At 40.5% G+C, this 14,331-nt stretch overlaps 1 protein-coding gene across 7 annotated transcripts in view; it reads left to right on the top strand.

Annotated features, from left to right (window-relative positions):
- Nucleotides 1-51: 51 nt before the first annotated feature.
- Nucleotides 52-14,331, top strand: part of CUNH3orf52 (chromosome unknown C3orf52 homolog) — a 24,751-nt gene continuing 10,471 nt past the window's right edge. The window contains exons 1-7 of one of the 7 annotated variants that reach the window (XM_042031531.1): nt 219-605; nt 1,715-1,933; nt 4,771-4,894; nt 5,454-5,587; nt 6,403-6,473; nt 7,848-8,038; nt 8,958-10,249. In XM_042031531.1, coding sequence (XP_041887465.1) covers nt 1,766-1,933; nt 4,771-4,894; nt 5,454-5,587; nt 6,403-6,473; nt 7,848-8,038; nt 8,958-8,959 — 690 coding nt within the window. In that variant the 5' untranslated portion in view covers nt 219-605; nt 1,715-1,765 and the 3' untranslated portion in view covers nt 8,960-10,249. Of the gene's footprint in view, nt 606-1,382; nt 1,934-4,770; nt 4,895-5,453; nt 5,588-6,402; nt 6,474-7,847; nt 8,039-8,957; nt 10,250-14,331 lie in introns of those variants that run through there. The other 6 variants (XM_042031530.1, XM_042031528.1, XM_042031533.1 and 3 more) reach the window with 6 other exon arrangements.

Below are 14,331 nucleotides of genomic sequence, written 5' to 3'. Positions count from 1 at the left end.
AGAAAGTTCAGGTCAGTTCTTGACTTCCCATTTTCTCTGAGAGTTTCTCGGCAACATGTCAGAAGGGTCAGTATTTCACATGGAAGAAATGCACCAAGTGTGGAAGTTAGATCCCCCAGATGAAATAAACCCAAGTCTTTAAGAAGCTTCTTCACAAATATGTAAAATAAAATAAGGACTTTGGCCTTTGCATGGTGAGAGCTGTATAATCATTAACTCTCTCTTAGAGGAACAGTTTTGGTTTCAGACAATTCAGTAGGAAGGTAAAGTCTTCTACTGTGAGTGGAAATTAAATAAATGAACCTGATATCCAGCAGGAGTAGCGAGAACCAGATTAAGGCTTTTCTAGTATAAGATGTCCCAACTAAGATTTTGTGGATCCAGATACATGTTCTGATCTTGATGACTGCTCAGCTTCACCATCAGTCCTCCAGAGCTTTAAGGATTCTCAGAACCAAAAGGTGTGGGTTATACAATCTGTATTTCTTTTTACTTGTGGAATAAGCCTAAGACATGCTCACTTTCGTGGTGTGCCTTTGCCTGGATTGGTGTGACGTGACATCAGGAATGCAAACCCTGGGTATGCTTCAGGCGGCAGAACCAAGGTGAGTTGCACAAATAGAAAATTGAGGTAGTGAGGTGAGGAGAGAGCACCCTGAGCTTTTGACAGGAAAAAGGAGTGGTGCTCTGAGTGGATACCCAGGCAGCAGGAAAGGGAGTTGGGGAGAGAGGCTGTGTTCGGTTCTTAATGCATGGTACTCCCTGTGCTGGGACAAAAGAGTGAGCAAGGGTGTGGTTACCAGCTGTCTCCCCAGACTTCGATTCAGAGGGGAGAGAGATGCTCTGTGGGGAGGAGGGAGAAACATGGATGGAGTATGAACAGGAGAAATAAGAGGAGGTAGGATGAAGGATATTGGAGAGGCTGGAGGCATGTGTAATCAGCCCCTGGCTACAGTAAGCTGTTGTGAGTGACTCTAAGTGCACGTGAGAGTTCATGTGGGAAGCTAGTGCAGACCAAATCATGGTTGTTTCATTAAAGCATGTCCTGTAGAGCACAAGTAGAAATTGAAGGCCATCTTTCTCTTCTCTTCAGCTATGTCTTTTGGGTTTTTTTCACCTGAAAGCAGCTTCTCAGATTGAGGTTGAATAGTATGTTAAAGGACACAAATGGTTCTTTAACATCAGATATGATTTTAGGCAGTATAATAGCTAGAGAGAGAAAAATTTACAGCACAAAGGTCAGTAGTGTTCATTTCTTTATTGACTACAGAGGGAGACCAGAAATGCAAGTGTTGACGGTGTCCCAGCCTAAGCAAACAACATGCTCTATGAACTTTTACTCAGTTTGTGCTGTTCAGCACCACATCTGTTCAGCTGCATGGATAACCGTAACAACATTTTATTGTTTTGGCTGACAGCAGCAGAGAAAGCACTCTGATTCCTTTCAAAATCGTCCCAGCAAATGACAGCATTGCTGAGGGTTTAGTCACCTCCTTGTCAAGGGCTGGTACAGGCAGGTAGGCAAACTGGAAAACCTAGTATTGCACAGCTGAGAGCCGGAGTTCTCACGGCTACGCAAATTGATACTTCCTCCACCTCCCGTTTCTCTGCAGCTAGGGCAGCCTACTTTATTTGTTCATCCAAGGAATTCCCCTAATTTAATAGTATTTTGAGACCTCTCTGTGAAAATTATCTCCACTCTCCCTGTTTTCAGCCTCGTATCAGAGCTACTACTGACCATAATTGCAGCTGAAACCAGAAGGAAATGAGTTGGCTCCGTGCTTGCTTCAGAAACAGAGGTCCTCGCACAAAGACAGAAGCAATGAAAAGGCAGAGCTCTGCTCAGGAGTATGAGATTATTGAATTACAGGAACATAAGGTGGAGGAAAGTGAGACTGATCATGACAAGACTCTAGATGCTCAAACGAGAAAGGTAGGAATTTCACTTACTCATTTGATCCATCTTGTTTGGGAAAGTACTACACAGCAAGAGAAATGACACTTGAAGGAACATCTTGTAGGGGTGATTGTTGTTTGAGGGAGAGGGAAAGAAGCTAAAAGCTGTTAAATGTATTTTTTTTTTTCTTATCAATGAATTGTTCTAATATGAGAGTGGGATTTTAAGCTTTAATTTAGGAACTGAAATTGTAATTGGTGCTCTGAGTTTTGCTTTTCGTTTTGTGTGCTGTCAGTGGGAGTGGGCTCAAAACCAGAAAACAGAAAAGTTGAAATAAGTTTTAAAACCAGGCTTTCCTTCAGTAGAAATTAACCAGGAAACAGTGCTGCCAAACCAAAAATAAGATGTCCTTCAACAGGGCATGTTAGATTCTCTTTAGCTCTAGTAATTTTCAGTTGCTAACCATTATGAATTTGTATTAATAGAATGTTCCAAAGCCTCAGTTAACATCAGCACATGAATCTTGAGGGAGGTAGCTCCTAGTCCCTAGCTTAAAGCTACGGAACAGACTAATGCTGGCAGAGAAGTAACATATTCACACGTGGCTGCTGTACAATGAATTACATGACTTATTCCCGGAATATTTGTGGCAGAGCAAAGATGTTTCCCGCTTTTCTGCAGGCACGGCTGACCCCGCTGGGACCGTCTGCCTGAGTCACACACCGCCCCTCCCTTCCCGCTCCCTGTGAACGGCACTGCTTCCATGTGTGAGCCCCGCCTGTCACCTCTTGGGCTGATTCATTCCGCTGGCTAGGCAAAATCCCCTTTATTCTATTGTATCAGGGGTCAGTTACTCCTCCTGTGGTCTGGTAAGCTGAATCAGCTCGCTGCAGGGTCAGACAAATTCCAGGAGGTACAAAGAGGAAGAGCAGAGGGTGGAGGAGAGGCAGGGGTGAGCTAGATCTGCTTGACTTATCTTGAGAAACTTAACCCTTAGGTTTATCCTTCCCCTTTCCAGAACTGAGTTTTCATTTGAGCTCTCTTTCTGCTGATTCTGGCAACTGGCTTCCCGTCCTATACAGACTGCTGGAAAGTCACCATGCTCTGCTTTCTGCTCAGCTGGCAGGTTAATCAAAGCTGCCCTGCCCACCAGGGAGAGACTTTCTCTGCTGCTGCTGCTTCCCTCCAGCCTATGGGCAAAGTTCAGAAGGTGCTGGACTAGCTGTGAAGCTGAATGTTTTCCTGGGATCAAGCCAGTTTGCTATGTGTGATTAAGAATTGCATTTTGTGATAGTCTAATCATGTGGTGGCTCAATCAAAACTTGGGCTTGACAGCTGTCTGTCTCAATGGATGAGGCTATGGCTGATTTCATTGTTGCGTTCTAGGCAGTAGTTACTGGCTTTTAAAGTTTTTTTAAATACAAAACGATATGCTAGTGTTAAGTATTAAATTGAATTTCATACTTCTAAAACATTTTAAAAAACAAATTTTAAAAATACGTAAATGTGATTACAGCTGAAAGCATGCTGTAAATGAAGCCATATTCAGTGTTTGCCTTTCATTCTCTAGCAGAGCAAAGTTCTGTGTGCAGAGGTGTCTACAGAGAGTGTTTCCCTTTTTCTGCCTCTGCTCCTGCAGGAATCTCTCTTGTAAGGTCTTTCTCTATGTGTCTGTTTCCTCTCCCTGTTCCCCAGCCACCCACACAAAAGCTTTTATCCAGCCACTCAATTCAGTTAAATTCAGTGAAAGCCTCTCTGTTATTCTTGGTTCTTAGAAAGTTCAAAAAGTAAAGGAAGGAAACCTGGATTAGTGCCTCCAGCCAGCAGCTGGTTCCTGCCAATCTGCACGTGTGTGACCCAGACAACCTTCAGCATGTGCTTTTCCTTACCTGGTACTGATGTCAAAAAGGACGTGGAGTTTACTACTACCTTTATGGGGGATGGAGAGGGAGGAAAAGGAGTCATTAAAAAGACAGCATGGTCTGCTTACGAATTCAAGGCCTTCCTTCAGTCTTCTGATTCTTCTGGCTGTGGAACAAGACAGATGAAGTTTTCTGTTTTGCTGTCTCCTAAGCTTGCCTTTTTTTGTTTTACTTTTTTTTTTTTTTATATTCATCCTGCTGGATTAACTCATTAAAAGACTAATTTCTGTCATGGTTTTCAATCTTATTAAAAATTAAATTATAGGTAAGGTATTGTTCTTTCTCTCCCATATGAATGTACATACATGCACAGCTGCTTTGAGTAAAGTTTTCTTATGACCTCATAGAACAAGTGAGATTTGCATTAATCTCTCTGTCAAATATACTCAATAGGCTTCAAGTTTCCAATCTTCTGAAGAAAAAGTAAGTCAGCTGTAAAAGTTTCAGTTACGTCATGGAGGGTTTAATACAATAGTATCTATTGAATAGCACTGCCTTTGCTTTGGGTGCTGGCACCCAGGAACTATGCAGGTTGACATCATCAATGCTGCAGAGGTCAATGATTTTGGAAATACCTCCAAAGACACCTTTTCGACTGGGAGAGATGAAAAATATTAAAAGGAGAGCTTGTGGAATATGCAAATTCAATTCATGCAATTTAAAAAAAAACTGAGCCAAGAAATCACCTTTGCAATCCTTTAGCTTTATAGGCAATTCAGGAGTCGGAAATTCTGCACAAAGGGGAATGGTCCCTCTCAAGGGATTGTCCTCTGACTTCTCTAGGTCTGTGTTTCCTCCTGCAGCAGTAGTCAAGGCTGGGAACCCCTGGTGTAGGGCATTGCTTACCAATCTGTGGGGGGGTTTGTTGCTAAATGTGACAGTAGAGACATGCTTCAGTATTTTTTCCTGCCTTATTTGATTAATCAATAAGCCCTTCTCTGTTATACCTAGGAGAGAGATCCCTGGAAATCATGCAGGAATGTAGTTTTCTGGAAGTGTAAACTATGGATGGTTATAACTACAATATTTCTAGTGATCTTCCTGGTCATTCTCATCAGTTTAATTCTTTATTCTAGTAAGTATCTCACTCTTGGTTACACTAATACAAACATGCAATATGTGCAATCTTAGAACACAAATCCAACCATAGCATCCTTTAATCTCCTTCAGTAAACTGCACAAGGAACTGGGATACTGACTGCAGAGAGTAGTGTGTTCAGTAGTGGATGGGAATGCTTTTATCTTAGCAGGAAGCAGGAACTTGTATCCTGAGCAGGTGGAAATTCCAGTTTGTAGCTAAGTGAGAAAATGCTACAAGAAGACATCTGGATATGAGGATGGAAATGATGTTTGTAATGTGGGAACAAGTGCCATGGATGACTTAGGTCCCGTGGTGTCATTGCCTGTCAGGCTCCCAGAGCAGATGACTTTTGCTAATGGAGGTGGGTGATTGACCTCCATGTGCTGTCACTTTTTTTCAGGTGACCTGCACTTTCTTTCTGTCTTTCCCAGTCAGTCCTTACCTAGGAAATTTGTGAGAAAGCCACCCTGGAGAAAGCCAAGAGGGGTTTTTTTTTAATACTTCAGCTAACTGAAACTTTTTTCTCCCCTTTCTGTCTCCTTTTGATTATCAGATGTTTACACAGATGAGGATGACTACTGGGATCCTGATGAACTGCTAAGCAGTGGAAGTTTTCACAATTTTTCAGGAACATTGGAGTTAATGTGTGTTCTCCCTCATTTCTCCTCTGAGGACATTACTAAGAGGGTAAGTGTTTATGCGATTCTTGGCGAGGCTGATTCTGCTTACAACATATTTTCAGTGTTTTGCCTTTTAAGAAGTGTCTGTTTCTCTGTGTAGCACCTCAGTCATTTGCAAGTCCACAAAAAAAATGTGTTGTACTTTTTAAAGTCATAATCTAGAAAAAAAAGAATTGTCTGCTTTTAAGCACAAAAAAGTATCGATTTTTTTCCCTTAACTTTGACCATTTGTTAAGACACAGTCTTCACCTTTTTCATAGAACCATTGAATAATTTAGGAGGGGCCTGTGAAAGTCATCTAAGCATAATATGGGCTAAACATCCTGTGTGCTGCATTCTCTTATGAGTACACGACTACAGCCTGGGTTTATAGCTGTGATTTCTAGTGAACCAACACAACTCTGAGTTACAGCTGAAATAAGTTCAGCATACACGGCAGTGCTCATTTGGACATTGTGGGAAGGCAGTCTCAGGAGAGACACCCTCCCCTCTACAAAGTAAGAGTTAGAAGAGCCTTTTGGCACTAATTAAATCCCAAATCTAACAACATCAATTGCACATGGCAACATGAGCACATGCTTTTAGTTCACCCTGAATGCCTCCATTGTGTTAGGGTTATATAGCAATCACTCAAATGCACAATTAGCTTCTCTGTCAAATTTAAAGGGACTCTGTACCTTTTCCAGGGCAGATATTTGCTGTTATTTGACCTTCAGCACCTGTTTTTATGCTCCTTAAAGCACCTTGTAAGAATGATTTGCTGTGCTTTTTTTTTGATAGGAAAAAAGAGATTGAATACAAGAATTTTTTTTTTTTTCTCAGCTAACAGAGGTCTACAGTTCATCTCCAGCTTTAGGACGTTACTTTAGGTCAGCTCAGGTGATTTCTTTCAGGTAAGCAATTTCTTTCACCAAAGTTATCTGAAAATTACAGACTTTTGATGAGACACGTATGTGCTTATGTAAATATGTACAGTATTTAAATCTGTGAAAAATAGGTTGTTTGGGGAAAGTTATGTGTATAGGCAGTAAAAATTGGTGAAAGGATCCTCTGGTGTATCTGGTAAATGATGCTAAAATTGTATAATGGTGGCAACATGTTGCTGTGAAGTATCATCTCTGTTATCTTTGGTTTCAATTGCAGCCCTTAATAAACATATTCAAGGATATTTATTAAAAGGAAAATTAATTGCTGGAGTCACTTAAGATTGACATAGTTTAAGAATTCTTAAATTAAAAAAACAGGGTTCATGGGGAGGAGAGAATCATTTTGTTCCCAAAAGAGATAAAGGCAATATATGTCTCCTGTCATGGAGAAATAGCAGAGAGGCAAGGGAAGGCAAAGAGCTTCCCCAAGGACTTGTGAAAAAGAACTCTTACAAAAGGAGTTAGAAAGACAGGAGACAATCAAGGCAAGTAGATTTGCAAAGTCCCAAGTTCTTTGAGGTAGCAAGGACAGAGGAAGAGCCACGTTGGAATGTGGCAAGGGGCAGTCGTGAGGGCACTTTGCTCCCTTTCCCTGCCAGCCTGGGCATGCCAGCTCTGTTCGATGGTGAGCTCCTTATGGGTACTTATTATGATTTAGACCATCAAGTACAAAGCTGTAGTTCTGCATATATATTGATTAGTTGATACCTCTCTTTCTCTGCCTCTTTGATGTCTCTCTCTTGCTGTCTCCCTCTCTTTCTTTCCTTTTATTTTCCCCCATTCAAGTATTTTTTGAAAATGTTTTGAATCCTGTGAGTACAAAGGGTAGCTGTTGAATCATAGTTTTGGTAGACCACAAAAAACAAAATCTTCAGAGATGGTCTCCAGTTCACTGGTTTGTGTAATCCATTCCAGAGCTGAGTCAGGAGCACAGCTGGGTGGTCCCAGGTACTGCTAGCAGGAACACAAACCTTCCTTCAGGTTCCTAGCTAAACTATGTGCAGGATATTGCAACACCTCTTATCAGTAGTTTCTTGTGAAGCACCAGTGCTGAAAACCACATCCCACCAGGACACACATCCAACTGCCCTTTGCACATTTGAAAAAATGTCTCTGGCTGGCTTCAAGTATGTACCCAGTCTCAAGAGCTGTTCTGGGAAGGGAGGGGGAGGCAGAAACTGGCATCTTTGGCAGTTTTCTTTCATAATGCTTTTCTTGGGGAAATTTTTTTTTTAAATATCCATGCCAACATTGATATGAAAAGTCAGTCTTCTCAAAAAAAAAAAAAATAAAAGACCCTGTTGAAACTTGAAGATATTCATCCTTGACTTTTTCTTTCAGTAATGAAAGCTCCAGTGTAATTTATCAGCTAGTGTTTTCCGTACCACCATCAACAGAGGGATTTATGGAAAACACTATGAACCCAGATTTTATAAGGAACATTTTACGTCAAAATATTTATGATGAAGATTCTCTTAATCCTGGGGCATCTGAATGTGACAGATTAAAGTTTGAGCCAACTTCTCTCACATGTAAGTGCTGTACATTATAGAAACTGTTTCTTTACAAAGAGCAGAAGTAGTTATGGGAAAGGAGGAAAATATTTCTAGAAAGGTATTGAAATTCATTAGTAAATATAATTTGCATAACAGTATTAAGAAGATTTTAAAATAGTTTTCCTAAAGTCTTGATATGCTTAACTTAAAACCTGGGATTCACTGTTTTGTCCTCTGATGAGAAAGGGAATAGTGATGAGACTGGTTAGCTGTGGACTCCAACCAAACTTTTCTGATCTAATATTGCAATTTATCAGTACAAAAAAATTCTCTTTGTATGTGTGTGTGCCATAATGGGGAGAAAAAAATATTATTATATATATTTTTTTTTTTTTTAAATATTTCTCCTTGTTGTATATTTTGTTTTTGAATGCTAACAAATTTTAATTCAAGGGATGAAAAAGACTCCTGATTTTTGTCTTTCTGTAGTTTTTTTGAAAAATTTATTATGCACAGAGATCCCTTTTAAAGGAACCAAAAGTTCATTCTTCCAGGTTTTCTAGGCAGTCATTCCAATTCATTTATATTTGGCCTGATAGAAATGCCTGTATAAAAGTCCCATAAGCTTTGAAGTTATACTGAAAACAATGCATGGAGCTGCCTCCTCCCAGCCCCAATGTACTGAGCCACACCTACATGCTTTTAGAATAATCCTAGGCTAACAATTCAGCATTGCAGTGTATATAAGTGATGATAAGTATGATTTTTCTTGGGACTCTTACCAAGGGACAAGAGATCAAGAAGTAATGAGTTCCAATTTTAAGAAGCATTTTGTTCCTTATATATTGACAGGATTCTTAGGAAAAGTAGTGTAAAAGGAGACAGGAAAAAATATGTTGAAATAACTAATTAAAGTTTCATTTTAATGTTAATATTGTACTGTTTTAACTTCCAGAGAAGTGATGGAAAGATTCCTCATCTTCATCATCACATAGAAGAGATGGGATTCCCCATCTATTAGTAATCCCAGGGCAGGGAACTATTCATTAGGTAGAAACACTTCTAAAATAGTTGTCCTGTAAATACTACCTGTGATGCATTATAAATGGAAAATGTGGTCTATTTATGACAGTGCTGTATTGCTATAGCACCATTACCTCCTTCTTCTATATCCCAGTAATCCATTTCATCCTTGAGAAAATAATGTATTCGATGCATGCTCTGTTGACTTTCAAAGCCCTGGTTTGTCTTGCCTTATGATTAAATCTGAATGTTCTGCACAAGCTTTAAGAGCAGTCTTGCATGTGACTCCTTTCTTCTTCTCTTGACTTATCAAAAATTATCTGCACAGCTTCATCTTTAATGCTCACTTCCACCCAAATCCGTATCTTTTTTTTTCCCCTCCTAACTTCATATGCCATGTTTCCTTGTTGCTTTTTCCTTGTAAAAGAGGGTGAAAACCTAAATATATATATATGTGGGTATATATGTATTTGTATTCTTTAATTACATGCAGGCCTTTTGCACTAGCTTGTTAAGAAAGCTTCAACTCTCATAACTTCCTTATTCTTCCTACAGTCTCCCTGGATAAGGTGCTCTTTGCTCTATTTTTCTCTTCTTCAATGTGAAATACAAAAGAAGAAAGCAAAAGCATGAAAAGACATGCCTTGTTCACTAGCGCACCTGAATGTCAGAGGAATCTTTCAAGGCTCGAATTAGCAGTGTGCTTTTATAGTTAACTACTGCTACTAGTGAATAGACAGCTACTTGACCTGTATTTGTAAATCTGAAGACTAGTCTATACCCTTAATTAGAGTTCCTGCCCAGCACTGGGGATAAAAATGAACAGATGTAAGGTATTTGCCTTAATAAGGCAGTAAATTGTTGTTCTTGTTGATGAGAGACCAGATGAGATGAATCAGTGCCGAGAGGAAGATGCTGAAGCAGACGACGTAGGCCAGCGTGGCATTAAAGTTATAGACAGTAATTGGCTATAACATAAAAATTAAGCATTAACTTTATGCAGAATGAAATGTATTCACTACCATGTTAGTGAAGTATATCTTGTCATTTATTTATAGCCTTATAAATGCTAGTACTGTTGGATAGACCCTTTTATTTTAAGAAACATTTTGTATTGTAAGAAATATGTCACGGAAAATTGTTTTTCTCTTTTTCTAATAAGCTTATTTAAGGAGTAATCTGACAATATTACTGTGCATTAAATTATTTATTTTTACTCTTAAAGTGACTGTTTTCATTCTTTAGCAGCTCTAATCTTTCAGCTGTTTGAGTTGGAAAATAGCCATTGGAATGCTAAATGCTGAGCTGTATGAAGCATGTATGACAGAGCTATACACTCAAACCTGTAGTTGTTGCTGCATGTGTTTAAATTGAGCTAGGGAAACATTCTGGACCAAATTAGTAGTTTGCGTGACTCTCATATTCATGGCTAATTCTGATCCCCTCTTGGTTTGTAAGATATGGCATTGATTGTAAGAACTATAATTTCTCTTGCTGTAATATTCTATGCAGCATACAGCTAGAAGAGAGCTGTAAGGATCCTTTTGATTCTTACACTGGGGAAAGATAAACTTCATGGCTTATGTGGCTTGTCCCAAAAGCAGCAGGCTATGAAAGTACCAGCAGCAAAGAAATAAGTTGCTGTTGAGATGCTGTTCAATCTTATTGCTCTCACCAAGACACCTGATCATTTCCTTGAACACTTCTTTATCTTGAGTCTAGGAGCTGAGAAATAATGTAATTATTTGACTTCTTTATGATGATACCCATAAGAGCATTATATGTTGAGAGAAAAAAAGGAATCAAGCATTCATTTTTTTCCCAGCCATCCTCCTCTACTTCCATACCTTTACCCCAGAACCTCACAGGAAAGAAGGAGGTGGAGCTGTAGTAAGATGTAATATTCAACAGAAAATGTCTGACTTTACAGACTGCATCCAGTCAGGTTTTGAGCTCTCATTGAAGGAAGTGTCAAAAAAAAGTGGTTTCTGGTTATTTATCTGTGAGGTAAGTTGATCATGTAAAAGAAAATTAAGCAGTGAATTAATTAAGACTCAATCCATTAGGGACACAGGAGTGTGAAAACACATTTTTACATCAAGTTAGCTATTTTGTGTGAATGATCAATATTAATTTTAATAGAATAAATGAGGATAATACTTTAATGACTGAGACACTGTTAAAAAGCAGCTTGTGAGTGTACAATCAGCCCTTTAAAATCCTATGGCAAGTACCACCTGTGTAGCCACAGCAGCCAGTATGAGCTTTGGACAGACTCATCTGCCTGCCACAGCAGTGACACCTGCACGTGCTGGCAGTGTGCCCATCCACTGCTCTGTGCACTTGCCCATGGGACTGTCCCCAGCATGGAAAATGGCAGGTGGGAGTCACAAAGGCACTGCACCATAAAGCCAGGGCTGCAGCCAGCAATCACATACTACATACTAAGGAAGACTTAAAATCAGAAAAACTGTTTAACATTTTCTTCCATACTCTTTTGTTGCAAAAATGGAGAGAGCAAAAAGCATGTTTAAGCAAGAATGCAGGCACATAATCACTCTATGAGCTCTGGTAAGCAGCTGAATACCTGGTTTCAGTCCTTTGCACATGAAATGCTGCTTGCAGAGAGGGGTGCTGGGCTGTGAGGAGGTGATACTCTAGCATTGCAGAAAGCACAAACCAGAGACTCCAGCAGGAGTGAGCTGGAAGCATTGTGTCATTGAAACAGCACCGGGACTTCTGCTACTGAGAGATAGCTACTACCTGGGCAGTGTCAGTATTGACTGTTTTCTCAGTGGGTGTAATAGGTTTTTGCATGCAGTTTATTGTTTGGGGTTTTTTTATTTAATTCCATCTTCATTAAGACTTCACACTAAGTAGTATTACATTAGAAGGGGGAGGGGAGAATTTAAGAAATTAGTTCTTTGTAAAAATTGTGCATTGTACAATGGTACAAATCGAGCAGGTCAGAGAAATTTTGGACAAGAGTAAGTGCATCTAACACAAGGTTTACGCTTTCATTTAAAACATGAAACATTCCCCAAACAAACAGAAAAACCCTGTTATTATTGCATTTTTGAGATTTATAGCAGTAGTTCCTTTAAAAAAAAAGTATTATAAAAGTCCAGGAAAATGTACAGCCTCAGTTTCTTCAAATATTGTAGCTCCAAATTTTCTATAGAGGAACATTGTCTTATGATGGCAGTTGCTACTGATTCCTCGTGGTTTAATTTTCAAGTCCTGTAGCCAGACCATGTTTCTTTCTCTGATCAGCTGCTCATGGACAGGTTTGTCTCATAGCAAATGGTAGACATAGCCTAATGAGTAAGCTTGGTAACAAGAGAGAGATATTTGTTTGAAGACCCGACAGCAGAGGTAGGCTGGGTTATCATGGCTGCACACACTGAGGCAAAGAGTGCCTTCTAAGTTACCAGGACATCATCATATTCACTATGCTCTTCAGGGCTGGCAACATCTGCCTTCTTCTTGGGCACACTGACAAGTGCATATTCTGTCTGATTACTGTTGTCAATCACAGAGACTTCATGTTTTACATCGTGGCTGACAGTCGAGTACCACAGTTCACTGGAATTCATAGAATCTTTTTTGGCGACATGTTCCTGAGGGGGAAAAGGGGGAAGAGAGAAAGAGCAAAGCTTCAGTATGATTATATCCTGAAGAAGTTTGGAGACGCGAGCAGATCTGGTATAGCCTGTATACTCATGCAGTGCTGTTGACTAACACACGCAGTACTGAGAAGGGATCGTAAATCCACAGTCATTTCCCAGCTGTCCAGGCCGTGGCTGTGCACCTGGAGAGCCCAACAACCCGCGGCCCGGCCTAGCGGTGGTGACATGGTAAAAGCTCATCCCCACACGAGGGAGCACAGCAGCACAAACGGAGCCGGGCAGCCTGAATCATCCCGGGCCCCGGCTCCCCCCAGGGAGGTCCCGAGAGAGAGGCCATCCTTGTGACATCCACCCAATGTGTGGGTGGGAATGGGAGCTGATGGGCAAGAAGGGAAAGTTACATGGGACATTTTATCTGTGCATGTGAAGGGAGAGCATTTGGGGTTTGAACAAGACTTAGTATGGAGTGTTTAGGGGAGGAAGTAAAGGAAGGGGGTCAGGGTGACTTGCAGAGTAAAAAGCATAAGAAAACAGAGGAAGGGGAGGGACAGGAGTCACAGCAAGCTGCCAGAGAGACTGTAGGGTCTGGGAGGCAATTAAAACCCCAGGTGCATGTGTGCGTGTAGCTGCACAGGAGATGCACTGGCCTGGAAAGGGCCCTGGCTAATCCCTTCCCCAGCAGCCCTCATCTGATGGTCTCCTTGAGAGCAGAGGGAGGAGAAAGAAGAGCCATTAGCAAAGGAGGAGGTAAGATTGTGTGGGCAAATGCCTTCCCTACTCTGTTTAGACTTGTCCCTCCTTTTGCCTCCTGAAGGTGTTTGCTAATGGGTTGTGGGTGATTATTAAACAGCTAGCTAGGATGACTCATTAAAGGGACAATGTGCACTGATTAAGTACTTGGAGCCAGAAGTTAAAAATTGTTTGCCCTTCTGTTCTTGATTTGAATGGACTGGGTACTGAAGCCAGTAAGTACAGGCTTTATAGGGGTATTCTCTGTTGTCTGCTGTAGTGGCAGTACTTTGAGTGAGTGTTGCTGGGTTCATGGTGACATTTGTAGCTACCTCTCACACTCTTTTAAGGTAATAGAGGTCTCTGTTTCATGGGTTAAAAACCCCAAAGGGTTAGCTTTTATTTTTCAAGCCTAGAAGCAGGACAATGGTGTTAGAACAAAATTCCTGCAGAATTTGCCTTGGATTTTCCAAGTTTATGCTAATCATACTGTCTGTTTAGATTCTGTTTAGCATGAAAGATCTTCTGACCTTGAGGACACTTCACTGAAAATAAATTCTGATTTTTTATTTGAGGTTTTATAAAGTTTTGAGATTTAGAAATTCCAGAAATTTTAAGGAGCAGATAGACAGGATAGACTTGCTTATAATCAAGTGCATGGCTCTCTCCTTCCCTAGCCATGATTGCAAAGATGGGAGGACAGCATTCTTTCTCTTAATGTACGTGTTAAATGAGAACAGGTAGGCTCTTAATTTTCATGAGTGGCTCTCAGTCCACTGAGTGAAGTCTGGAGCACCTCTTTTCCCTTCAAACACATAGGTCTAACCAAGACTTGCTCTGAGTCACATTTTCCAGAATCCTTCCAGTCATCATGTTTTGAAAGGCTGTTATTATCAACCTTCTCTTATCAGTAGGGAGACTGAAGTGCAGAGGTGGAGTGATTTCTCC

This window comes from Corvus kubaryi, unplaced genomic scaffold, assembly GCF_017639235.1.
Source record: "Corvus kubaryi isolate FWS band 111438036 unplaced genomic scaffold, C.kubaryi_AGA036_p1.0 37341, whole genome shotgun sequence".
In the NCBI taxonomy this organism is placed as follows: Eukaryota; Metazoa; Chordata; class Aves; order Passeriformes; family Corvidae; genus Corvus; species Corvus kubaryi.
The sequence above is the reverse complement of the archived record's forward strand: the minus strand, read 5'-3'. Positions and strand labels throughout refer to the sequence as shown.